This window comes from Nansenia antarctica (genome assembly GCF_963989245.1).
Source record: "Nansenia antarctica genome assembly, chromosome: 10".
NCBI lineage: Eukaryota > Metazoa > Chordata > Actinopteri > Argentiniformes > Microstomatidae > Nansenia > Nansenia antarctica.
The window spans coordinates 27,847,871-27,874,909 of NC_137680.1; the positions used below are offsets into that span (position 1 = coordinate 27,847,871).

Consider the following 27,039-nt stretch of genomic DNA (forward strand, 5'->3'; position numbering starts at 1 on the left):
CTACCTCACTTGACATGACATGTGTTGTCAATGCATGTTGACATGTATGACTGGTGCAACCTATCCTCATGTATGCATGGTGTAATATTCACAACAACATTGCCTCAGAAACAATTTCCCTGGTGTAGCCATGTTTGGCAAGGCCTACGTGAACTTGCTGGCCTGCCACGGCAACCGTGTAACCATGGCGGCGGCTCATGTCGTGAGCTCGAGGATTAGGTGAGGTCTGGTGTGAGCGAGTCATCGCCATGGAGACCATGGACCTAACTATGTTCCCTAATAAGACCTCTATGAGGTTGTTTGTTCTGTAACCAGAGACAACAGGTGAGGTCTGAACAAAACAACGGCGCGCACACACAATTACTAGTAGTAATAACCCTTCCATAGGATTCCCTTAATGTAGGCTTTATAGCTGCAGCAGCACTCTTCCACAACAACCAAGCTGCAGCCTCTTTCCCCACACAACCAGTTAGAACTGGATAAAAGCCCCAAGTAGTGCTTATGTAAGCCTGTTGAAAGAGCGGGTTACGGGAGGGAATGGTTTTGAAGTGAAATAGCAAGACTGCTTTGTCATTTCCTTTTTTCTGCATAATTTGTTTAGTGGAGGTTTCCTGATGAGCCTGAAACATTTGGGTGGGAGGAGGGGAGGGTGTTATTTTCCCCTGAATTGACGTCACCGTCTAACCATGGTCTGTGACATCTCGCAACTTCCTTCGGCCTGCAACAATAAAACAATACTGCACTGTGGGTTATTTCCATAACCGTCTAAAAGGCATGGCTGATTAGATCCTACATCGCTGACCCTTGTTTCCCTCTGCTGTTGCTAACCCCCATGTCACACAAGGCTTCTCCTCCGCCTACAGCTTCGGGGGGGAAGCCTTCACTGTAAACTGATCAGGCTGGTTCTTCTGACCTTTCTCCACATTATCAGCGACAGACACACATGCCAAAAAAACAAAACGCTGTGGTATTTCCGGGCTGCACCGCCCCCACAGAGTTGGTGCTTCTTCTTAGTCATTTGATAGACTAGAGGCGGCAGGTTTCTTTTTCGATGACTGTCATTTTCTTTTTGCATATAGACACAAGATAGGCTAAATAAACTGCCCGGCCACAGAGGATTGTTCTGTTATGGAGCCGTGTAATTATGACGTCAAATAATTAGATATAGGCTGGCACTTGCATGGGGTGGGTGGCTGACTGGCGTTTGCTGTAGACAGCCTCCAAAAAAACACAAAAAGTGGGAAGATTTGGCTTTTTCCACTGGACTTTGGTGGACTGTGGTGCAGAGCTGACAGCGATGTAATCTGGATGGCAACACATCTAAAGAATTTCACATTAAACAATTAAATGTATTTATTTTAACTAGTGTTGTTCCGATACCGATACTAGTATCGGCATGGCCACCGATACGCACAAAAATGATGGTATCGGTGAGTACTTTACAAAAACGTATTATTATTATTATTTATTTTTTTTTTTTTTTTTTTTTTACTTAAGTTTTACAAAAACTTTACGAGTTTTACAAAGGTTTTGAGCAGTGCCAGACTAAGTGTTAGCAATAATTTTACATCGAGGTGAGTATGCGGCTCAAAAAACATGTTTTTTTGTTTTGTTTTTTCAAACGCCGTGGTATCGGATCGGTACTCGGTATCGGCAAGTACTGCACGGTCAGGTATCGGTATCGGGATCAAAAAATGGTATCGGAACAACACTAATTTTAACATCATGCAACGTTTACATTCTCATGAGATGGGTATTTTTCCATAACGATGCTTAATGTTTATGACCGCAAATGTGACCAGAATGCGACATGGTGGTGTCTATGGCTGTGGTGTATGTAGAAAGGCCTGTGACTGTCGTTACCACAGCAGCGTATCTTCTAGGAAATAGCAGCCTTGCATGTCTCCGGGGGGGTGTGAATAAACAACATGTTTGAGTGGGTGCAGCAAAGGGGAGTTAATGCGAGAGGAGCCGACATTCACGCGAAGTTACCAGGAAATAGCTGGGTTAGACCCCACTGCAGACTTCTCTTTTCTGCATATCTTTTTCTTTTTTTTCCTTTGCTAAGGAGGAGAAGTGAAGTGAAGTATCAAAGTTCAGAACAGGTTAACAGTCAAACTTCTGCTTTATTGACTGAGTATACTATCAATCATCAAAAGAACAAAACAAGATAGTCACAACCTTTGAGCTTGTAAATCTTCTATGTCAGGAGTACTGTGGAAAGTGTGAATATATAACTTCTGCAGATTAAGCAAATTCCAAATAAAACGATGTACCATGAGACTAGATCTAGCATTCAACTTTAAAAAGGGGCAATCTGGGATTCAAACAACAAAAGCACACACCCTGCTTTTTGTTTTGTTTTTGGTTAACAGCTGATGGAGCTGGAGAAATGTTACCACTCAATTCAGACTGAGGTATGGATGCAAACACTGGCCATTAGTGAAGACAAAAAGATATAGTTTTAACCATGATTTTAGGGAAGTGTTGTTTACGTTTTCTTTTTTACATTTGCATTGTTTACAAACAATGGAGTAAAGCAAAAAAAACAAACCAACACTAACAAGCTTCTGATAATTAAGTACGTAAGGCGTTTATAAGATATATGACTCAAGAATCGATGGTTATAAAACATTAATTTAGGTAAAAGTAAATGGATGTACCAATCCCAGATTGCCCCTTTACCGGCCCACAACATTTCACCCCACTTTTAAATATAGCTATCCTGTTGTTATTTACGTATTTGCACTGATACCCACAGGCAAATTGTAAATCAAGTACAACATTTGGAAATGCATCGGCCTCCTAACAACATTCAGCTGAAAGGCATGAGGCTAAAGATGTTCCTGACTCTTATCCAACGTGCCCATCCCTCCTAGCATTGCCTAGTGCAATAGCCTCAATGTTTCCCTAAGCAGGAAGCACCTATGCAAATTCACTGCCCGCCATGCCTAGCATATCATATCCACCCTTTGGAGAACCTGAAGTTATGAATGGGCTGTACAGAAATCAGCTTGATTAAAGTATGACATGCAACATATACTGCAGCTCTTCCTGCTTGTATTCCCTCCTACTGTTTGTTCACTTTCATCCGCATAGCCCTTGTTTACTTTCTTGGTTGAATTCGGGGCTTTCTTCCATTGCAGTGGCTTATCTTGTTGATATACATGGATGTTTATACAAGTTGTTGGCAGCAAAAAGGCATTTTTCAATATTTATTACAAAAATAAATTCTATACAACTGTACATAAATAGGAGGAGTCAGGTGATGGGTTTGGGGATGGGTCTACTCAGACGCTAATCACAGAGTTCTACTGTGTCCTCATTCTGACCCTCCAAAACTAGAAGATATTGGGGCCCCGAAATTAACGTGGTGGGAAAAAAAAAATGTTCATTTTGTTATTCCATGGTGGTATTCCTCACAGAAAGAGAGGAGGAGAGAATGGAAGTCCCGTGGGGATGGTCATTTTTTCTTGCTTGACAAGAATGAGAAAAAAAACGAAAGTCTCTTTAGTCCATGACATTCACCTGATCATCAGAGCGAGTGTCGCCCCGATGCCTGCAAACCCTGCCACCGCCATGAGCGCTTTCCTCACTGTCGACTCAGGGTCCTCCACGTGAAAGAACTCTACAAACCCATCCTGAGGAGGAAACAAAAGGCAACCTAGGGTTAATTTAATCAATAGTATAAACAGTTCTAGTCTGTCCCCCACCCCTGCCTTTTTAAAGGGAGAATTTCCGGGTTATGATAAAACACCAGAAGATTAGACTGATTCCAGACATGCCAAGAAACCGGTTATTATTAATTGTGCAAAAGCAGTGAAAAGCAACAAATCGTGTCTTCACTTTATCGATGATGAGCATCGCAGACCATACAATGATTCACTTTGAACCAGTAAGTGATGACATGTATGTAGGCAACGTTGCACAACACAATGGTTATGCAACATCAACACTTTTGACCCCACATCCTCCCAAAGCGGAACACACAAGTACGTGACTCACCCATGAGTTGTTCTTGACCAGCCATTCCCGCTGGTCAGAAAGCAGATACGAGGAGATCTCTTGGCCCACCGACTCTATGCAATCCTCCTTGCCCCTCTCCTTCAAGTACTGACACAGCACAGCCCCGAAGGCCACCAGACTGGCGATGCGACCCCAGTTGGTCAGCCCATCACTGAAGATGTTCTTGGCCACGGACGTGACAAAACTCATGTCATCCCCTCTCTCGTCCATCCCGAGTTTTAGGAGCATACCTTAATGTCAAGGTTTGGGTTAGAAACGTATTTTACACCTAATAATAACAGCTAGCAGTAATCCAATTGTCATAAAGACAACATAGCTACATATGTCTGGTGTAGTATGTAGCCCATCATCATCTCTTAAGTTTCAGCTTAAGTTTGACCAAATCGCCTCTACTACTACTACGCTTCTTAATTGCTCCTGAGATTTCTACTTCCCCCCTCTTGTACTTTCTCCAATGTCTAAAAAAAGAAAACAAAAAACATTTTAAAAAAGTATTTCTTCTTCTTCCATCACGACGACTGCCAGTGGCCCCTGGCCTGAGCTAGATTACTCTTCCTAAGGCGTCTGCCTGCCTATCCCCAAAATGCCAAAAATGTAAACGTAACTATAGTATAATTCTCAGCAAAGTTGGGACGAAATCTACTCTCTACTACTATGCTTCTGTAAACCCAACAGCCATGTCGTGAGCTTAGAATGATAAGGTTCTATCGCCGTTTAGAATGATAAGGTTCTATCTCCGTTTAGAATGATAAGGTTCTATCTCCGTTTAGAATGATAAGGTTCTATCTCCGTTTAGAATGATAAGGTTCTATCTCCGTTTAGGATAGTTCAGAGATATTGAGCGTCAAAGTTTTTACATTCCATTAGGTTTTGTGAGATGGAACCTTTGTATTTTATGAATTACTAACTCAAAAATGTCAACATTTACCACATAACACCACACAGGCATTAATAAACACCCAATGGATCAGATTATGTAAAAACAAAACTACATTTTGACCAAAAATGGAGATCCTAGAACCTTATAATTCTAACGTCACGATGTTAGAGCCTAACAACTGAACTCACCATTATACGCGTATCGGTGTTTGGCTATCACGTCTTCCACCACCCGTTTCATGGTGGACAGAGGCTTGCTTCTGGAGGTGTTCCACCTCGACTGAGGAGAGTTAAGTTCCGTATATTCCCGATAGAAAGCGTCGACCAGCTGCCTGGTGTCGTGCTCCAGGACCCCCACATCCCCCCCCGGGGCCCCGCAGCCAGGCGACGACATCTCGGCAGGGGTGCAGGGCAGAGAGCCGCCGTCGTCATCGTGGTCCAGGGCTCTCTGGTTCTTCTCCAGCAGGCCGTTGGTGGTCGTCTTATGGTAATGGTCGTTGACCCCTAGTTGTTTAGGCCGTGTCGGCGGTGTCCCCCCTCCTGCCCTGGCCTGGCCTCCAGAGCTGCTCCCGGCCAGCGGGGATGTGGATGTGGCTCCGTAGTACAAAGACCCGTCCACGACGCCATTTTGAACGGGCATCAGCATACTACTGAACGCGCTGGCTCGCTTCCCCGTGGACAACATGTTCAGCATTTAAAGGTTTAAAATGGATTAATTAATTAAAGAAAGAAAGAGAAAAAGTCAACCAAACCCCTAATGTTGAAGGCTTTAGGTAAGAAGGTAGGTTGCTAGCTTGTGTGTGAGACACAACAAAAAAAAGCTAGCCTTTTACCGTGCGACTCAAACGGCCTCCATCGCTGTGGAAAGTAAAGCGGAAACGAAAGAGACGCCCTTTGTCGCTGTGGTGGTGTTACACTGACGTCAGAGTGGGAGGGGCCGAACACTGAAGACCCGCCTCCTTCTATTCGGGGTTGGTTGCCAGAATGCCTTATTTTTTTGTTGTGGGAACGAACACAAATTTTGACAGGCAAGAGATTAATGAGTATTATAGTTGGAAGAAGAATGCATTTGATTATGACGAGCCCCTAAAGGTTGAGCCCCCAAATAAGTGCAATATTGAAATACAACTGTGAACATGTCAAACCTGCTAACTGCGACACTTTAATGAATGTGCAACAATACTATGTGCAATATGACAACCCTTGTGTACATAAGGTTCAGATATAGGAAAAGTTAGGATATGTATAGCATTGCAGAGTACAGCACAGTGTTTTATTGTATAGTATAGTAGTATAGTATAGTAGATAGTGTACATAGCCTTTATTTATGTAAACCAGCTCTTTTCCCTTTTTTATTTTACCCTTGGACCTCTTGTTTTTAGTCTTTTTTCCAAGCACCAGGGGGGTATTCCATCAACATCGCTAAAAGAAAATCCAGGTTTAGTCTGACAAGTCTCGCGAGAGTTCCTAAAAACATCCAGGCATATTCTGACAAGTCTCGCGAGAGTTATCCAAAATAAGCCAGGATTTTCCTTTAGCGACGTTGATGGAATACCCCCCAGGGGAGCCCCCCCTCCTAAATGTCGTTGTATGGTACCTGTACTGTATTAATGACAATAAAGACCATTCATTCATTCATTCATTCATTCAAATGGTTGCACCCTGCTGAAGTTAGTAAGTAAACAAGGGAAACTAGAACAGACAAGTGGCCTTTAAAAAAGAAGAATTAGAAGAATAGTTTGTATCGCCATGCAATCAACTTGTCAGTCTATTGTTGGTATTTGAATTTGGTATTTTATGCTCTAGGCAAGGGGTCGGCCATAGATGACGATCCTGGAGCAATTAGGGGTTCAGCGCTTTGCTCAAAGACACCTCGGCACATGGCCAGCTGGGGTTCGAACCGCCCAAACCGCCAACCTTGCAATAATTAGACACCAGCTCTTCCTCCTGAGCCACTGCCACCTCTTTAAGATACACCATGGAAGTTTGGTTTACCGTTGTTAACTCCAACACACATCCAACATACATGTTCTTGCCTTGTTACCCAACATTCCTTCCTTCTATGACAGTTCATGAATCATGGGAAGGTGTGGACAAGGTGCGCCCCATTCTTGGCCAATAAGTTCATTTGTTTACATTGTTTTTTTCTGTATTCATTTTGGCTCAAGAGCACACCCAGCCCCAGAGGCAAATCATTCATTATATAACTTCAGGGTACTCTACGGCTGCGATAATGTGGTCTTGCACCTGGTAATCAATGTCCAGCAGACCGAATATATAGTTGTGCTGCCCTCTAGTGGTCTAATGAAGGTTGCGTAATGTAGACCAGGGTTGTGATCAGACTATTGGTTTCAAGAAATACCCTTGTAAGTTCCTGATGTCATACTATCAGAGTTGGTCAAATCGATAAATGGTGAGAAGTAAAAAAAAAAAAAAAAAAAGAAGAAGAAAAAAAAGTGAACAAAATAATTCATGTAAAAGTTTATTTCAAATACTGACAAAAATCCTCTCCACTACTCCCACACAACTGAAACATTCATAGTACTCTTGTACTTTCTAAACTCTTAAAATCAATCCATCCGGTTTTTTTCTCTCCACAATCACTATTCTTGTGTAAACCCCCATTTCTTGGGAGCAAAGGTGCTCCTGATATCCCTGCAGTTATCTTGGGCCAGGAGGATAACATATTGTTGTAGTTATGCAGTAAGAGAACACAAGAAAAACATCTTTACTGTATGCAAAACAACAACAAAAACAGGTAAGATAAAGCAGCACAAGGTACTTTAGAGCACAGTCTGTCATTTAATTTCCTTTTTACATTCTGGCACATATTTACTATGGTTAAACAGGAGATATACCGTGTCATGGTATTTAAACATACCCTGCTATATCCCTCATTGCATTGCTCCATACAAAGCCAGACAGTGCACACAAGTAGTATTCAAGAACTCCCTGTCCTCTGTTATTACAACAGCCATCATTTCAACACATCCAATTAAGATTCTTTGACACAAAGCCTGGTATTGCAGGGCTACATATCTACAGTGACCTAGCAAGGCCTGCACTGCCGTCCTGATCAAATAAGTAAAGAGCTGGTAAATTCCCTTCCAACTCCAGCTAGTTCTGGAATTGGATTGCAATCAGCAAGGGGATAGTTCCATTTCCCGGATACAATTCCAATTCATGTTCCAAAATGTCTTGGAATTTAAATGGAATGGATCCCAAACGTGGAAGCTAAAATTAGCCTAAGGTCTGTCACTGCCAGACACAGTTAGGGTAGAAGTGGGGCCAGATTGTTTCTCGGATAGGACAGGTGTTCTTTGCAGGGGTAACATCTCTGTTTAAGATTTGTCATCGACTGAATCAGCAGCATTTACACATATTCATATTATACAGATTTATGTGGCCTCTGCAATACACATTGATAAAGCTGAAGTAGTGTATTAACCAATGAGAGAAAGGAACCATTAAATCAGAGAACTATAGTTCATGAAACGTCTGGAAAGCAGGTGTTTGAAAAAACTTACAAATAAAAAAAGAACTCATCCCCCGCAAAAAAAAAGTATATTTACAATGGCTGGGACAGAGAGAAGCAGCACATTCATACAACACCAGACAAGCACACTCAATGCCAATTCTCTTGTTCCCTGCAATTTGACACATTTCAGTTGAATATTCAAAAGATGCCAAGATGGGAAAGTGATCATGTGTGTTTAATGATGTGTGTGTGTGTGTGTGTGTGTGTGTGTGTGTGTGTGTAAAATCGTTCCCTGAAGCAGTACTATGCATTGAGGCTAATTGCCAGTGATCAACTTCCAACTTCCGCCCTTTGAACTGGAGTGCATGCATTTATCGTTCCATGATTTCTCACGGCTCACCTCGAATCACTTTGAAGTTGAACTGTGTTAACAGGTGTGTAACAAGGCTATGTGCACACACACTCACACTTTGCCCCCCCCCCCCCCCATCTCATGTCATAAAATCCCTTCCCCATAGCCATGTGTTAAAAGTGAGCACATCCTGAAAGCACGCAGTGTCCCACTTTAAGTCTGTGGATGATGATGATGATCCATGGGGGTGGGGGGCCCACAGTCAATGCCAGTTTCTCAAGTTGCTCAGTGTTTACCCCATGACACGACTGACATCATGGATTCTTATATTTAGCATGTCAATAAGGGATCATACGCTTTGGGAAAGCACACGAGGGAGCTATGTCGAATCTACAGGAGAAACTCAGACGGAGGTTTAGCGACTACTGTGATTCGGGAACCAGTAGCCAACCGTTACTTGAAAATACTTTTCTCGACAGGAACTGTCATTAACAGTGAAATAAGCCAGAGTTATGATAAACGGCTCATTAGGCAATACAACGATTAATCAGAAACAACAAACCCAAAAAGAAACCGAATGTCCCATTTCTCCAACACTATATACAGAAACTTACACTCAATACATGGTGCTTAAATCCCCTACAACAAATCATTTAGGCTTGTGTTAAACGCACTTCTTGATGCGACGCAATAATAGCCACAGAACGAAAAAGAAGTTCGCACAGAAATGTAACTGTTGGCGCTTTTCCCAGCCTTAAAGTGATACAGGGCTATGTTACTGTAGCCGGCCCCGCCATAGCGTTTGCCACGGGCAAAGAGAGTGTGGATTGTCAGGACATTGAGAGGTAAGGAAGGCAGGAAAAAAGGAAGCAAGGAGAGTGACCATGGACATTCCAGGGCTCCATATGGTTGCTTTGCTACTTCCTATCACTTGTCAAACCAACCCTCCAAATTTGTACTTTTTGTTTTTTCTCTTCTCACCCCCGTTACATGTCACAATCATGCAGCATATTTAGGAAACAAGAAGAGCAAAGGGAGTCAAGAATTAGAGCAACGTGAGCAATTGTCACGATCCTAACGAACTATGTTCTGTGGCGGTAAGCTCAGTGGGTTATGGTGATTGGCTACCCAGGGTACTTGGGGGGGGGGGGAGTGGCTTGCCTGTTGGCAGGTGTCATGAAATGTGCAGATTATTTCCCACCTGGGGAGAATGAAGAGTGAAAGAGAGAGAGTGTGGAGTGAAGGGGAGGGGGAGACGCCATTCCAGAGAGACGCGGTTTGTGAACCCCCTGCGATATTTACCGTAGATAACGTTGTTTAGATAACCCTAGATAAACCTAAACGAATGGGATACCCTAATATGTTTGGATATGTTTGGACTATCCAAGATTGGGTTAGGGTTAGGTAGGCCTCCCCCCTGCTACTACTATACCTGGTACCATCCTACTGCTACCTGAGCATACCTATACACCTGTGTCCGGCCTCGGCCTGTGGGTTAACGAGCCGTTTTAATTCACCAAAGTACATGCAGAGCTGTTGGCTCGTGACATAATAAAAATGTGCAGTTTCATATCCGTTGGGTGAAGTTTGAGTGGGCAACCTTGGATTTGTTCTACAAAACATGGCACGCAAACAAGATTATAGAAACCCAAAAAATTCAGTCTTCACATTTCCTCTGGGGGGGGGTTATACCGCTCCCTTTTTTTGGATACTAAACCAAGGTTCTCTTCCCTTCCAGGTTTGGTGTGCAAGCAGTAATGCGCAAACATCTATTCCCCCCGCAGCCCCCCCCAGCATGGATGAGAACACAACATCGAAAGCATGGCGATGCATCACGGTCATGGTTCCTAACTCCCTCACACAACATTATTTTGGTGTCATTCAGGATGCAAAAACATACTGTACATAATACAAAGTGCATTAACTCAGCCTCCCCCCCACCCCCCCCCCCCCCAATCTACTGTTATGTACCTCAAAACACCAAACCAAGACACAAGGGAGGCGGTAGAGCAGCAGAGCAGCAGAGTGCGCAGAGCTGTGTGGAGAGAGATGGTAGAACATATCCCAGCCAGCCACCCTCCCTCCCTCCCTCCCTCCCTCCCTCCTTTCCCACGTACAAGCAAATGGACTTTCACAGCTCTCCCCGATATGTTAAAGCCAAGTGGAGCCTGGAAATAAATTAAGGGGGGTAGGGGTGAAGGAAGGGGGGAGTGGGGGTGAGGATATGGACATCATGGGAGAACAGGTGAGGGACGTTAGCTGGGAGCCCTGGCGGAGGGTGGTGGAGGCTAGCCGGCTAGTTTGCTGGTCACCAAGGACGACTTCCTCTGGGGGAGGTCCTGCGGCGTGGGGATGTGGTCCCCGGTCACCAGGTTCTTGTCAGGGCCCGCCACAGGCAGCTGCTTGTTCTTCATCTTGGCCTTGGCCATGTTGTAGTCGCCCGAGTCAAAATATTTCTGCTGTGGGACAAGAGAGAGACAGTTGGGAATGGACCTATCGCTGAGCCACGGCCCCTTTGAAAACTCGGACAAACAAACAACGCTTCACTGACAGTGACTGATTGACCGACCATGACTGAATGACATTCAATGACTTGTCATTTGTCATTGTCATTTCTATTTTGGGGCGTGGCTTAGCGATAGGTCCATTCAAATACGGGTGTTCCGAAATGACAGTTGTGAATCTGCTTTTGAAAGTCAACTGACTTGTTTAAGGCTGTGTTTGTAAATTCGCTCTCACAGCGACGGAGTGCACACTGTGCGTCATAAAGGGTGCGTCATAAAGGGACCAAGCAATCTGATTGGACAAGAGGCATTCCATGAGTGCTGATCAGGTTTTCCAGAGCGAATTTACGAACGCAGCCTCAAAATACATTGAGGAGTGCTTCTGCCACCTGAAAGTGCTGAGTGGAGTAGTCCAAGCCGACAGGACAGACCCTCTCCCTGCTCCCCTCGCCATGTAAATAATAACCAACTCTGGTCAGGGAGCATTTCACAGGGTGTGTAGGCTTTTGTTCCAACCCAGCACAGACACATCCGATTCAACTCATCAACTGCTTATTAAGACCTTGATTAGTTAAATCCAAGGTGTTGGGGGAGCTAGCCTGCAGTGCAACACAAGCCTGTATACCAAGTGAAAGCTTTGGATTTCGGAGACCAGTATCCATGTCTTTTGGGAGGCTTGCACTGACACCTACCCCTTTCTGTAGCCTCTTCATCAGGAAGTCTGAGCCGCCAGGCTTCTGGCCCAAACTGGGGTACTTGGCCTTCAGCTTGGCCTCTTCGGTTTTCACTGGGTTGGCATTCTTTTCCTGAGAGTCCTGTTGAGACATAAAACATATGCTCTTAGTTTTACCGTCAACTCCCATTGAAGTCTAGGGAGTTAGAAAGCAAAAAATGTGTCCGATATTGACAAAACAAATATTAGGCTAGTACAACTAGCCTACTATAGGCTTAGTTCGAGGCAGATGTGACGCATTCTGCCACTACACTCTTCAGAAAGGGATAAACTGCAATCATAGGCTACCTCAGTCTAGAACTATTCAGCTGTGAAGTGGGATAAAACCATGGAAATGACTTATGGGAGTTTGATCGTCTTCATAGTGTGAGTCACACTCTGTATGCTCTCCCACAACTAAATCTCTTACGCCTTCATGGTAACAATAAACAACTCCCTCAGCAGAGCGGTGTTATGACTGAGGAGGGAAGAACACAGCTTGCTTCCCATGAACTGTTCACCCTCTCTACGCAGTGATCCTCAGCTAATGTCCTCAGCAAAACAGCACTGCGTCCGCTTTCTCATCAATGCTACGTTAATGTTATCCAGTTTATTGTTAAATCCCATCATACAGATAAATAAAGTGGCAATAGTTAGACAATAGACAATTTGGACAAGTGACAATAGTAGAAGAGACATAAGACAAGAGACAAATGAGCAACACAAGTAGTAAAAAATAAATAAACAGAAAAATACAAACAATAGAAATAGCATTGTATTGCACTCGGTGGCAGTGGGCGTAAGAGGTAGTATTGAGTAAAGTGTCTGTGTTATGTATTATTATGGGCCTCACAAAAGCCGTTTGTTTGCATGTAAACACGCACACATACGCACACAGTTGTGGTTATGATGGGACAACATTTCAAAGGATGTCAGTTTCAACGCGATCTACCAGCGACTTTATGGCTACAGGAAAGAAAGATGACATAGGAGCTGACAGGATTATGGTGCCTCTCGACCAACGCCTAGGGAGGCAGAAATTGCTGATTCGAGGCGTTGGCGTGCTGCATTCAAGCTACGGTTTAGCCATGTAGGCCTAGTCTTAGCTGAGAAAACTTCCGCACCCGACAAACTGGTTTTCCCATGTATCTAGTCTCTACCAGTATCATAGGCTGGGAGAAACGTTAAGAGGCAAAGTAGGTTACCGGGACACACCTTGTTTTGTTTGTGTCCTTCGTTCCGACAACTTCTTCGAACAGACGTCAAAACAACTCAAGTCAAACTCACAAACTCACAAAAGCTCACTTGTTGGTATTGCGTTACTGTACAGTGTAAATCACACTGAGCAATGCATACTTTCCATGCTCTCTGGAGGAGGACATGACACTAAGCGAATGCAAGGCTTGCTGGGGCAGGGCGGAAAAAAAAGTGACTCAGGGCAAGGCGATGAACTGATTCCCATTGGAGGGGGACATGGAGCACTGACTGTGCTGATTCCCTTGGATCCATAATGAGAAATGTAAGAGTTGCTATATTGAGCCCCACAGGGGGGGACAAGGAGTCCCACAAACAGAACCAAACTGCTCCACACATATTAGCTAGCATGACATGTTGTTCTTCAACCCCCCCCCCCCCCCCTCGCCCCCACACACACACAGGTTGCTCTCTCTCTCTCCCCTCAACCTTGATGCTTTAACCTAGCATTGCAATTCGATAAGATAACATGTATCAGTCCCTCACCCCCCTGTGTGAAGCGATACCAGTCAATGCATATTGACCAGCAGGTCTGTCAACAGAGCACCATGGACTCTTAACCTCTGACCCCTAACCTTTACGAGCATCCACTCATGCACAACGCCTGCTGCAAGCATTCTGATGAAGTGGTCTCCATTTGACAGTCAAGTGCCACATACAATAGGGCCTCTCTATAAGCAATGACAGTACACAAACCAGACACATCTATCAAGGTGCCCTGCTGCGAATTCGAGTCGAGACATCAATTCGGAAAACTGACAATCATCACAAGCTTCCCTCGAAGATATTACAGACTGGGATCAATGTCACTCGCTCCCACGGAGGGACACATATTTCAAAGGACAGGCAAATAATGTATCATAATATTGTTGTTCTGCCAGTCTGAGGGCGGAAGCTTGTCTTACTGCAGTGTGTCTGGGGAGGCCAATCAGGCCCGGGCATATCTGTTAACCTGTGGACACCCTCTCTCCCCCCTCTCTCTCCCTCTCTCTCTCTCCCTCTACCTCTCTCTCTCTCCCTCTACCTCTCTCTCCCTCTACCTCTCCCTCTACCTCTCTCTCTCTCCCTCTCTCTCTCTCTCTCCCTCTCCCTCTACCTCTCTCTCTCTCTCTCTCTCTCTCTCCCTCTACCTCTCTCTCTCCCTCTCTCTCCCTCTCTTTCTCCCCTCTACCACTCTCTCTCTCTCCCTCCCTCTCTCTCCCTCTACCTCTCTCTCTCCCCACCTCTCTCTCTCTCTCTCCCTCTACCTCTCTTTCTCTCTCTCTCTCTCGACTGGCGAGCCAATGACATAAGGGAAAACTCAAGATACACACTTAGCTAATGTCATTCTCTTGCTTGTCGAAAATCTGTGACAACAAAATCACACAGTGACAACTATAACAGATTTAGCAAAGGCATGTTTCTGGTCCAGTTGAGTCGAGACGTGCACATTAACAATGCTTGATGCCACGTTAGCAATAGCTAAATAGCGCAATTGTGGTAAAATGCAACAACACTTCACTTGTGTGTAACAGTGCTAGCTAGCTAGCTAGCGTTGTTAGCTGGCCAACTCCAATACAAGACATAATAAACAACCCACCTGTTTTTCGTCCTCGTATTCCATCTGAGTGTCTGACTCCTGGTTCTCTGACGACATTATTTGGGCTGTCAGGCTGGTTGAATGTCTGCAAAGAGCTGCTCCTCCACCTGTCCTGGACCTACGAAGCCAAACACGATTTAGCTCCTAGAGAAAAAATGGCGAGAGAGATTTGTGACATCATGAGGTGGGATTTTCCCTTTTGTTGATAGACATATACAGTAACCAATGGTTAGAGAGGAAACACGTTGATTGACTTGCCAGAACAGCCAATGGAAATACGACAACTCCAGTGATTGACAAGCTCCTCGTCCAGACGTTCCATCTGGCCGCAAATGTTTTGAATGATGACGGTTCTGTTCATTCGTCCCTGTCTTTATTTTAAACTGCTTTATGTTTGTTTTATGTATGTAAACCCTGTAGTTGTGCTGTTGTCGAAGAGATGTTTAATCTCAAATACTTTTTTTTATTCCTGGTTAAATTAAAAAAAATAAAAATTTAAAAACGACATTAAAATAAGGAGATTCGGATGCTGAGATTCGGATGCTGCATCAAAATTAGCATTAAGATCAACCAAATAAATCTCAAATGTGAATTTTATCTGATATTAATGGTTATTAATAACCTTTGACAGGGCATGCTAAGCTTTGTAGCATCAAGAAGATGCTTGTCTTTCCGCCCTCTGACAGGCAACTTCAGCTGTCGGGCACTCTGATTGGCTACTTCAGCTGTCGGGCACTCTGATTGGCTACTTCAGCTGTCGGGCACTCTGATTGGCTACTTCAGCTGTCGGGCACTCTGATTGGCTACTTCAGCTGTCGTGCACTCTGATTGGCTACTTTAGCTGCCGTGACTCTGATTGCCTACCAGGGTTGCCATATCGGGTGGGTTACCGCCGAACGGGCTACTTTTGATCACACTGGGCCGGTAATTTAAAAAAAAAAAAAAAAAACACTCCCTTGTAGCTACAGACAATGTGCAGGTTTATATTTTATTTTTTATAAACATAATTGACAACAGACATACAGTTTAGGGGCAGGAGATGGGCATCTGCCCAATAGTAATTAGCGGTTTTCTGACACTATAGGTTTTGGGCTGGTTTTTGGAGGATTTAGTAGGTTTTTAGACTGTGCTTAGGCAGGAAATTCTCAATCCCATCTGGCAACCCTGGTAGCGCGGGACGACCATCGGCCCAGTGTTCGCCAGTTCGTCAGCTCAGCTAACATACATACACATTCAACCTGCGGAGAAGATTTGTCTCGTTGGTAAATTGTAATATTTGGGTAATATTTGGGTTCTGATTCATCTGTCGTCGGTAGATATTCGTCGATTGACAAGAAAGAAATCCTGTAACTGACGGTGTGGATTTGAACCATCATGGCTTGTGAGCAACATGTGTGTGTGCAAAACACTCAGGTAAAGTTTCTGACTAGCTTCTTTAGCTAGCAGCCATATCATCATAGGCTATACTCTGTGTTACAGGAGGATGAAGTTAGTTGCTTGCATTTCTTAGTCTAATTATTTGGCTATAGGATGATTGTTCTGAATGAATGAATGAATGAATGGTCTTTATTGTCATTAATACAGTACAGGTACCATACAACGAAATTTGTGAGGGGGGGCTCCCCTGGTGCTTGGAAAAAATAATAATACTAAAAACAAGAAGGGAAAAGAGCTGGTTTACATAAATAAAGGCTATGTACACTATCCACTAACTATACTATACAAATAAAACACTGTGCTGTACTCTATGCTATGCTATACCTATTCTAACATTTCCTATCTCTGAACCTTATGTACACATTATTGATTAAAATAGCTAGCTAGCTAGATGTTGTTTTTGTTTTTTGCAAAATGTAATTCATTAATGTGCACCTGTTTTGTAGGATACTCAGTTGTTGCCCAATGTGGTTGAGACAGAGCAGCAGTCCCTGACTGTGGTGAAGAAACTGCTGGCTATCGGCATCTCCAGCATCACTTACCTGAGAGGCCTTTTCCCAGAGAAAGCCTATGGGACCAAAGTTGTTGAAGGTAAGACAAAATAGCTAAAACTGTAAACCCCAAATTCTATTCTAAAAAGGAAACGTGTGTGGCCTCTCATGTTAAGGCCAGTCTCAAACATCCCCTTTGAGATGTCACATCACTCATTCTCTCTCTCTCCCTCTCTCTCTCTCTCTCTCTCTCTCTCTCTCTCTCTCTCTCTCTCTCTCTCTCTCTCTGTCTATCTATCTCTGTGTCTCTGTGTCTCTCTGTATCTGTCTCTCTCTCTCTCTATCTATCTCTGTGTCTCTGTGTCTCTCTGTATCTGTCTCTCTCTCTCTCTCTCTCTCTCTCTCTCTCTCTCTCTTCTCACATCATACCCCCCTCCCTCCCTCTTGGGTATCTGATGAGCATGACAAAACAAGGCCTGTATGTATGTCTGGTCTATCTATCTCTATCTATGTCTCTCTCTCTCTTCTCGTCATACCCCCCCCCCTTCCTCCCTCTTGGGTATCTGATGAGACCAAAACAAGGCCTGTATGTATGTCTGGGCTCATATTCCATATGGTTGGCTGTTATGTTACCTCATCCACCTCCTCAAGGGAACTCATCCTCCTCTCTCTCCCTCTCCATCTTGTTCTCTGTCTCTCTCACTCCCTCCCCCCCTCTTCCTGCACCCCCATAGATCAGAAAGTGATGATCCTTAGAGAGGAGCGCAGCTGTCCTGGTGCCAGTCAGATTGTACAGTGGTCAGTATTGAGTATCTAGTATCTCTACCATATCAGTTATCAGTAAATCCATAGCCACTCTGGTGTTCCTGTCTCTATTTGGCCTGGTCCTTCCTCTTTATCCTCTCAGGACTGTTCTCCACTATGACACTTAAAGGCGAGGTGATATATCTTGATGGTCCCAGAATGTGTGTCTGTTAAATCATGTGACACAGTCTGATCATTTGGTCCGCATGTCGGCAACCAATCAAAATGTTCAGACTTTTCTTTTGAAACACGGAATGTTGAGAATCACAACACAACAAACTCGCTAGTCAAGCCAAAATACTGCAACGAAATGACGATAATCCCCACTGCTGCCTAGTTAACTAGAACACTACTTTCCATTGTTAGCAGGCTCACAAAACAAGCTGTGTTAGTTGACTAGTGATGTGTCAGTGATTTTCAACAACGCTGAAATAGTATTCACATTTTTCCAAAGAAAAGTCAGATCATTACATCGGATCCCGGCATGAGGACCAAAACATTAATGTGTCACAAATCACACTGAACACGAGGCAGTGCCAGTACCACCTACGACTCAGGGAATGGACCTATCGCTAAGCCACGCCCCAAAATAGAAATTGTCCAATCATATCACAGGAAAAAGTAACTTCAGGCAGAAAACTCAGACAAACAACTCGCTAATATCTGATGGTGAAAAGCTTCTAGACAAAATATTCTTGTCATCTTTAAAAAAACATGTCTATTACTTGCTGTGGTAAATCAGAAATCAGAAATTTGCCAAGTCCCGCTCCCCATTATAAGTCATTGAATGTCATTCAGTCACGGTCGGTCAGTCAATCACTGTCAGTGAAGCGTTGTTTGTTTGTCCGAGTTTTCAAAAGGGGCGTGGCTTAGTAATAGGTCCATTCCACAGTGCCCTTCTAGATGCGTGTGGGAAATGTTCGATCCTCTATTCAGTGTTCATTAGATGTCTTCACATTAGATGTGTCTTTTCTTTATGTTCTACCAGGATGCAGGGATGCTTTGATGCCCTTCAGAAAAAATATGTAAGCTAACATCAGGAAACCCAGATTGTTTTATAATGATTGTTTTAGTGAATACATGTTAAGCTGGTCTGCACTACTTAATTTTTTTCAATTCATGTTTTTCCATCAGTTGCGAAATTTGGTCCTGTCTGTGAGTATATCTATATTATAGAATCATAGTTGGATTTGTATTAACGCACAGTACTGTAGTTATATATATGGGATATAGGGGATAGTTCTTTCTTTTTCTTTTTTATTGAGCCATGAATGACAGTTTCACCTGGTCCGTGGACTACTTTCAGTTTAAGGAACCACCTGACTATTAGGTTTATAAAAATAAAAAAAAGTGAACTATGCCTTTAAAGTCTACATTCTCCTGTCCCCTTACAGATATACACTGATCCAGAGCATCCAAACGTAATTTGAAACTTTATTTTTACTCCCAATTAACTGGTGTCAATAACACTCAACGTGAATTACTTAATGTACTGTAGCTTGTTGCTATGTAAAGGGGATCGAAAAATTCAGAAAACATTATATACATAGTGAGTTTTTAATACTTAACGATTTGGGGTTCAATTCTGACTTGAGCCTCAAATGTTGGTGTACTCACTGTGTATACCACCACCTGCAGAAGATCACTGAATGCTACCAGTTCAAAGTCCAGTACACTGGAAGTGGACCCCAGATGGAATTTGAAAGGTATAGCTCTCTGTGTGTGTGTCTCTCTCTCTCTCTCTCTCTCTCTCTCTCTCTCTCTCTCTCTCTCTCTCTCTCTCTCTCTCTCTCTCTCTCTCTCTCTCTCTATTTCTCTCCTCTCTCTCTCTCTCTCTCTCCCCCCCCCTCTCTCTTTCTCTTTCTCTCTCACTCTCTCTCTATTTCTTTCTCTCTCTCTCTCTCTCTTTCCCTCCCACCCCTCTCTCTCTCTCTCTCTCCCCCCCCTCTCTCTCTCTCTCTCTCTCTCTCTCTCTCCCCCCCCCTCTCTCTCTCTCCCTCTCCCTATGTGAATTCCAATGCTTACAAATATACGGCAGCATTTGATTGAAGAAACATTTGATGAGGGAAAATGTAAATGGTGAAAAAATAAATAAAAACTAATATCAAACTAATATACTTTGTCTTAGCAAAAACAACAACAAAGTGGCAAAGTTGCCTTGCAGCAACACCAAGAAGGCCAGCATCCTGCTGGTGCGTAAGCTGTACACGCTGATGCAGAACCTGGGGCCCCTGCCAGACAGCGTCTGCCTCAGCATGACACTCGCCTACTATGACGACGGTGGCTACAGCGACACACACCCCCCTCACTATGCCTACTGTATCTAGGGCCAGGAGTTTTTTCCCTAAATTGTGAAGATTGAGCTCCTGGTTTCTGTTGGCATGGTGTAAAAATGTTTTAATAATATTATTATTACATATACTCATTATTATTATTATTATTATTATTATTACAATACACATATTCTTTTTCTACTTGCAGTTAAACAGCTCTGTATAGGAAGCTGTATCATGCAGTGTTTGAAGTTCTATCTTATGTATGTGTGCATGTGTAAGTGTATCTGTAAGTGTATGTGTAACTGTTTGTGTAACTGTAAGTGTATCTGTAAGTGTATGTTTGTATGTGTAACTGTTTGTGTAACTGTGTAAGTGGATGTGTAACTGTGTTGCGTGTGTGTGTGTGTGTGTATCTCAGTCACTCCACAGGACTACCAGCCCCCAGGCTTTAAGGAGGGGGGCAGTGACAGCCTGCGGTTTGTGAAGGAGCCCGTCAGACTGACCATGGGAGAGGTGGTCACCCCCTTCCACACCCTGAAGGTGGACGTCACTACAGAGAAAGACAGACTGGAGCAGGTAGGGAGGGATGAGGGTTGAGGTAGGAGGGATGAGGTTTCAGGTAGGAGGGATGAGGGTTCAGGTAGGAGGGATGAGGTTTCAGGTAGGAGGGATGAGGGTTCAGGTAGGAGGGATGAGGGTTCAGGTAGGAGGGATGAGGTTTCAGGTAGGAGGGATGAGGGTTGAGGTAGGAGGGATGAGGGTTCAGGTAGGAGGGATGAGGGTTCAGGTAGGAGGGATGAGGTTTCAGGTAGGAGGGATGAGGGTTCAGGTAGGAGGGATGAGGGTTGAGGTAGGAGGGATGAGGTTTCAGGTAGGAGGGATGAGGGTTGAGGTAGGAGGGATGAGGGTTCAGGTAGGAGGGATGAGGGTTGAGGTAGGAGGGATGAGGGTTCAGGTAGGAGGGATGAGGGTTGAGGTAGGAGGGATGAGGGTTGAGGTAGGAGGGATGAGGGTTCAGGTAGGAGGGATGAGGGTTGAGGTAGGAGGGATGAGGGTTGAGGTAGGAGGGATGAGGGTTCAGGTAGGAGGGATGAGGGTTGAGGTAGGAGGGATGAGGGTTGAGGTAGGAGGGATGAGGGTTGAGGTAGGAGGGATGAGGGTTCAGGTAGGAGGGATGAGGGTTCAGGTAGGAGGGATGAGGGTTGAGGTAGGAGGGATGAGGGTTGAGGTAGGAGGGATGAGGGTTCAGGTAGGAGGGATGAGGGTTGAGGTAGGAGGGATGAGGGTTTGAGCATTGGAACACATGGGAAAGACTTTTCAAACAAGTGAAGACCAATACCATCGTCCTCAGTGGGAAAGTGTTGAAAAGTGTTGAAAAGTGCCAACATATTCCAATCAGATGTTTCAGCATTGAAATCAGGAAAGTTTAAATACAGATACTTTTTATTATTATTATTATTATTATTATTATTATTATTATTTAACAATTGCAATCCATTTTCTACCAACCAATGCAAGTCAAGAAGTACAGTGAGGATTGACAGCTGTGTGCCTCTCTGGATAGGTGGGGGAGGAGGAGGAGGAGGAGGAGGAGGAGGCGGCGGAGCCTGTCTGCCTGAGAGACAGCTGGATGCTGAGCATGGAGGAAGAGGAGGAGGGGACCATAACAAAGACGAAGATTACCAGCCAGCAGGTGAGGCCTCGGGTTAGGTACATGTGTCTTAAGTAAGTGAATCATCTGTACATTAGTCATCATAGGTCATGTTAGGACCCGGTGCCATTGGCAGTCACAATGTAAGTAAGTACCGGTACTATACTGCACATTTCTACCTGCAACTTAACCTCTGAATGTTCCACCCACGTGAATGGGGTCCTTGTTTTCGGTTATTGTTTGGTTTCAGACAATGCAGCGGCATGGGATCACAGCAGTGGAGGCTGGTGGAGGTAGAAATCGGAGGACGGGTCATTGTGATACCATTCCTCATTACTTTCCATGCATTACAAGATCTAGAAATCCTCCGATTCCTACCTCCACTGGATCACAGATTAAAAAAACAAAACCAAAAAAACATGGAATACATTCATTCACTTGCCTTCAGTCTGTTTTCAAAAAAGTCATTTCAGACAGTGTGTTTCTTAGGTACCATTTCAGCGGAATGTACTCTGTAACTCTGTATCACGTTGTATACGGTGCTTTCCACTTTTAGAGTCACACAGAGACACATTTGGGAAATTCTGACGGCAACTCTTATTTGGACGATGCAGGTAAGACCTCTCTCTTCTCTCAAGTCTATGTCAATTATGTTTCCGTGAACAATGCAGTGTGTCTTGATTTGCTTTTCCAATTTATCGGGGAAAATGTGTTTTGTTTCGTTTCACACACACAAGAGATCCAGGTGAGCTGTCAGAAGACGGTGGAGGTGTGTGAGGAGATCACAGGCAACTCACAGGTGAGAGCTCGGCTTTTTCCATCAGAGCTGTACATTTCTGGAACTTAATACCCAGCTCTATCAAACAATGTTCTACCCTGACCGGCTTTAAATCAAAACTGAGATCATGGCTGATAGATAACCAATCGTGTGACCACTGACCACATACAGCCAAAAAATGTTTTTATGATGTAATATTTTATGTAATGTGTGATGTTTTTATTTTCTGTAGTTCTGTTTTATGTGATATTTTGATGTCCTGTAGTTCTGTTTTAAACTCAATGTTTATAACATCTGAGGCCGTAATTCCCCTGTGGATTTACCTGCCCAGGGACTGCTGATGCAATTTAGCTACTAATTCAGGACACACACAAGCACACACACACAAGCACACACACACAAGCACACACACAAGCACACACACACAAGCACACACACAAGCACACACACACAAGCACACACATACAAATCCAGAGGATCACGGCAGGAAATAAATCCTAGGATTTTATTGTGTGCTGATTCCCCGACAGCCCATGTACAGTAAGTGTATGACATATGGCATTGATAATACCTTTTTATGTACCATTTCACGATTGTCAAATAAAAACTAACTAACTAACTAGTGTAACTCCACCTGTGAACCTGACTGACCAGGCTGTGCTGCCTCAGGGGGACACTGTGGTGGAGAAGACCTCCGGCCTGCAGGTGGCGACGACGAGGACCCGGTCTGGACGTGTCGTCAAGGCAACCACGGTCAGTTGTTCTCCTACTGAACTACTTGGAGTTCAGAATTTGTATTTCCAAACGTTTTGAATTGTGCTCCCAGTCCAAACAGGTTGAAACCGGTTCTCTCAGGCCAACTGGTCTATACTGATGTTACTTAAATGAGGCCTACAACTGGTATTTGGTATACTTGATATTTGGTGTTTACCCAGCATTTCAAGATTCAATTGAAGATTATAAAAATGTTTATTGTCTATCACATAATGATAGAAAATTGTCTCAGGTTGGGGGGTCTCATTCTATTTCAGACCTTTTCTTGTTGAACACGAAGCATTAGGTTTGTGGGGTTAATTGTTGTGTGTGTCTCTGTGTGTGCGTGTGTTTGTGTGTTTGTGTGTGTGTGTGTCTCTGTGTGTGTTTGTTTGTGTGTGTCTGTGTCTGTGGTGTGTGTTTGTTTGTGTGTGTGTGTGTGTGTTTGTCTGTGTGTGTGTGTGTGTGTGTGTGTTTGTTTGTCTGTGTGTGTGTGTGTGTGTGTGTGTTTGTTTGTGTGTGTGTGTGTGTGTGTGGTGTGTGTTTGTTTGTGTTTGTGTGTGTGTGTTTGTCTGTGTGTGTTTGTGTGTGTGTGTGTGTGTGTGTGGTGTGTGTTTGTGTGTGTGTGTGTGTGTGTGTGTGTTTGTCTGTGTTTGTGTGTGTGTGTGTGGTGTGTGTTTGTTTGTTTGTGTTTGTGTGTGTGTGTGTTTGTCTGTGTGTGTTTGTGTGTGTGTGTGTGTGTGGTGTGTGTTTGTTTGTGTTTGTGTGTGTTTGTCTGTGTGTGTGTGTGTGTGTGTGTGTGGTGTGTGTTTGTTTGTGTTTGTGTGTGTGTGTTTGTCTGTGTGTGTTTGTGTGTGTGTGTGTGAGTGTGGTGTGTGTTTGTTTGTGTTTGTGTGTGTTTGTCTGTGTGTGTGTGTGTGTGTGTGTGTGTTTGTCTGTGTGTGTTTGTGTGTGTGTGTGTGTGTGGTGTGTGTTTGTTTGTGTGTGTGTGTGTGTGTGTGTTTGTCTGTGTGTGTTTGTGTGTGTGTGTGTGTGTGTGGTGTGTGTTTGTTTGTGTTTGTGTGTGTGTGTGTTTGTCTGTGTGTGTTTGTGTGTGTGTGTGTGTGTGTGGTGTGTGTTTGTTTGTGTTTGTGTGTGTTTGTCTGTGTGTGTTTGTGTGTGTGTGTGTGTTTGTGTGTGTGTGTCTCTGTGTGTGTTTGTGTGTGTGTGTGTGTGTTTGTTTGTGTGTGTGTGTCTGTGTGTGTTTGTGTGTGTGTCTCTGTGTGTGTTTGTTTGTGTCTGTGTGTGTGTGTGTGTGTGTCTGTGGTGTGTGTGTGTGTGTGTGTTTGTGTGTTTGTGCGTGTGTGTGTGTGTGTGTTTGTGTGTGTGTGTGTGTGTGTGTCTGTGTGTGTGTGTGTGTGTGTGTTTGTGTGTTTGTGTGTTTGTGCGTGTGTGTGTGTGTGTGTGTGTGTGTGTGTGCGTGCGTGTGTGTGTGTGTGTGTGTGTGTGTGTGTGTGTGTGTGCACGTGCAGGAGAGCAAGGATGACACCAAGCGGGAGCGCATCAGGAAGAAGAAGCCCTCTCCGTGCCAAAACAAAGAGGTGAGGTCTTATGATGTCATGAAAAGTAGTCAGACCACGGTTTGAATTATGGGCGGGATTGGGGTGTCAGACCCCCCTAATTAAGACTTGGACTGCCCCAAAAGAGGTAAAAACAACGGGTCGGTGGGGGGGGGGGGGTCGAAGCATAATTTATGCCCCCTCCCCCCCAAAAGTTGACCCCTCTGATTGTCACTGCACTCTGAGTCAGACGCATAAACCACATACATACATACAGGGTATCGCTTGGTCATATGAGTGCTTCAAAAATAATAACAGCTTTCTGAATTTGTATTTGTCGTATCATACCAGTGCCAGTTGAAACTCTCTCCGTCGCTTGTATAGCCTCACCTACTAACCTACCTGTTCTGATTCACAGAATCAGATGTCCCAGTTTCAGTTCCCCAGCAGTCAAGATGTCCGGTCCCCGTTGCCTAAGCAACGCAAGTTCAGCGAGCCCAAAGACCGCTTCTAACTTCCAACCAATGAGACGACAGCATCAACGTAGATTCTACTCGTCGTTTGACACAAGGGCATTTCGGTGATGTCATATAGATTCTAAGTGTCCAATTTCTCGTCCTGTCATTACAGAAGGAAATTATTCTTTGTCAGTCAGTCTCCTTATGTTTATGGTTTTTGTTCCATTGTTCAGTTGCAGTCTTATATGAAGTGTGGAGACATTAAAGGTGTGTTGTACGATTCTGTTATTTTAGCATCTGTGCTGTTTGTAAGTACTGTTCTGTTTCAAACGGTTTTGGTTGTAGGAAACGACCAGTTTGTCCGAGGAATACCACAAACGTTTAGTTGCAATACGAATGTATGTAAAAAAAAGTTGTGTTTTTATTTATTATTGCATAATATACTGTATATGGTCTGATTACACAGTGTCTTCCTCTTGGACGGTCTTTGATGAGCTGTTTCACGCTGTTTCAAATTAAAGTGTTTTGTCTTTGCGAACAACAAGGCCTTGTTTCTGGTTATTATAGCAGATGGTTCTACTGTGGTCAGGGTGGTCAGGGTCCTTGAAATCCTTGAAGGTTTGTGAATTAGAGAAAAGAAAATCAAGGTCTTAAAAGTTTTTGAAAATAGACATGGGTCATTGAAAGTGCTTGAATTCCCCTCTCTCTCTCAAAAAAAAAGCTCGTCAACTAGTAAATACACATATTTCACAATATATTGTTTTGCTGTGCTGTGGTAGAGAAGGCAAGAGACCACCTAGTGTTCACACATTCAAGCCTCTCTTTTAAATGCTGTTGTCTGTGAGCGGATAGTTCCTATTATATAAATTCTCATCTAGATCTGACTCAAACTATGCCGTGTTGGGTCCTTGAATTTGAGGGAATTGAGTCTTGAAAGGTCATTGAAAGGTGCTTGAATGTGATGTTTCAGAAGGTGTGTGAACCCTAGGTAGTGTTCTGCCTCCATCAGCAGTGCACCTCTGAGTGCACCTGTTTCTACCTCGCGGTCGGAGACAGGAAGTAGAAGCGCTCGCTGCAGTTGAAGATTAAAGACGCCTCGGCTTTCCTGTCTGCAAACACAATGATGCAGTCTCTGGCGTGTCTCGCTGCAAACAACAATAGCCGCATTCTCAGCGGCGTCTCAAAGAGTGATTGCAAGTCTCATCTGAAGCGCCGCCATTATTTTGCTCGCGACGTAAACCTTAATGAAGCTGTTAAGTGAAAGGTGATTATATCTGTACACACTGACCTTTCAGGCCCAGACTACCGGATCGCTCCACCGCGGTGTGTTTTTTAATCTGGTGTTGTTTTTCCCAGAGAGAGAGGGAGATAGAGAGAGAGAGAGAGAGAGAGAGAGAGGTAGAGAGAGAGAGAGAGAGGGAGAGAGAGAGATAGAGAGAGAGATAGAGAGAGAGAGAGGAGAGGGAGAGAGAGACAGAGAGAGAGAGACAGAGAGAGAGACAGTGAGAGAGAGAGGGAGAGAGAGGGAGAGGGAGAGAGAGAGAGAGAGAGGAGAGGGAGAGAGAGACAGAGAGAGAGACAGAGAGAGGGAGAGAGAGACAGTGAGAGAGAGAGAGAGGGGGAGAGAGAGGGAGAGAGAGAGAGAGAGACAGACAGAGAGAGGGGGGGGCATTTGCTGGTAGACTGCTTTAACCCACTGCCGATCAATACTGCAGGAAGCCTTTGTGATGCATATCCAAGCAGGCCTCTGTGTCTCTCTGCACTGGGCTGGGGGGTGGTGGTTGGGGTGTGTGTGTGTGTGTGTGTGTGTGTGTGTGTGTGTGGGGTGGGGGGGGAGTCCATCAAATCAGTAGCCCCGACATCCAAACACAGGGCATTGTCTCTGAGACCCGAGGATGGTGTTTATTGCATTGTCTCTGTTCTTTATCGGCGTTGGGAGATAATGTCTGAGTAAAGCAGAACGGACTCTGAGAAATCCGATGCAATGCCCTCTGCGCTGTTGACAACCACACACCAGAGAATTGACAATCTTTATGAGCTGTGAAATGAATCGGGCTTAACCTCATTCA

General features: G+C 44.2%; 3 protein-coding genes across 4 annotated transcripts; 1 reads left to right on the top strand and 2 right to left on the bottom strand.

Moving 5' to 3' along the window:
• Positions 1-2,125: 2,125 nt before the first annotated feature.
• Positions 2,126-5,757, bottom strand: mcl1b (MCL1 apoptosis regulator, BCL2 family member b). The gene is made up of 3 exons (XM_080540413.1): positions 5,095-5,757; positions 4,006-4,256; positions 2,126-3,641 (listed from the first exon to the last, which is right to left on the bottom strand). Exons 1-3 carry the CDS (start codon positions 5,597-5,599, stop codon positions 3,525-3,527), a joined length of 873 nt encoding a protein of 290 aa, XP_080396539.1. The 5' UTR covers positions 5,600-5,757; the 3' UTR covers positions 2,126-3,524.
• A 5,192-nt stretch (positions 5,758-10,949) lies between these two features.
• Positions 10,950-14,877, bottom strand: ensab (endosulfine alpha b). Of its 2 annotated transcripts, none has more exons than XM_080540423.1 (3): positions 14,785-14,877; positions 11,932-12,054; positions 10,950-11,191 (listed from the first exon to the last, which is right to left on the bottom strand). In XM_080540423.1, the coding sequence occupies exons 1-3, from the start codon at positions 14,839-14,841 to the stop codon at positions 11,024-11,026; spliced, it is 348 nt and encodes a 115-aa protein (XP_080396549.1). In that variant the 5' UTR covers positions 14,842-14,877; the 3' UTR covers positions 10,950-11,023. The 2 variants fall into 2 exon arrangements, with proteins under 2 accessions (XP_080396549.1, XP_080396548.1); XM_080540422.1 differs by having other exon boundaries at positions 10,950-11,194.
• A 567-nt stretch (positions 14,878-15,444) lies between these two features.
• hormad1 (HORMA domain containing 1) lies at positions 15,445-25,026 on the top strand (the record flags this gene model as incomplete). Its single annotated transcript, XM_080541147.1, has 15 exons — positions 15,445-15,516; positions 16,668-16,812; positions 17,447-17,510; positions 18,505-18,541; positions 18,651-18,671; positions 18,911-18,937; positions 19,155-19,222; positions 19,645-19,796; positions 20,211-20,368; positions 21,357-21,485; positions 22,000-22,057; positions 22,181-22,242; positions 22,876-22,974; positions 24,486-24,554; positions 24,931-25,026. 15 exons carry the CDS (start codon positions 15,445-15,447, stop codon positions 25,024-25,026), a joined length of 1,257 nt encoding a protein of 418 aa, XP_080397273.1.
• Positions 25,027-27,039: the final 2,013 nt, after the last annotated feature.

Coding starts and splice junctions, on each gene's coding strand:
- mcl1b (XM_080540413.1), bottom strand. CDS start 5,599: ATGCTGAACATGTTGTCCACGGGGAAGCGAGCCAGCGCGTTCAGTAGT. Junction 4,257..5,094: donor ACACCGATACGCGTATAATG/GTGAGTTCAGTT, acceptor CTTGACATTAAG/GTATGCTCCTAAAACTCGGG. Junction 3,642..4,005: donor TGGTCAAGAACAACTCATGG/GTGAGTCACGTA, acceptor TTTCCTCCTCAG/GATGGGTTTGTAGAGTTCTT.
- ensab (XM_080540422.1), bottom strand. CDS start 14,841: ATGTCGTCAGAGAACCAGGAGTCAGACACTCAGATGGAATACGAGGAC. Junction 12,055..14,784: donor AATACGAGGACGAAAAACAG/GTGGGTTGTTTA, acceptor ATGTCTCAACAG/GACTCTCAGGAAAAGAATGC. Junction 11,195..11,931: donor TGAAGAGGCTACAGAAAGGG/GTAGGTGTCAGT, acceptor CTTGTCCCACAG/CAGAAATATTTTGACTCGGG.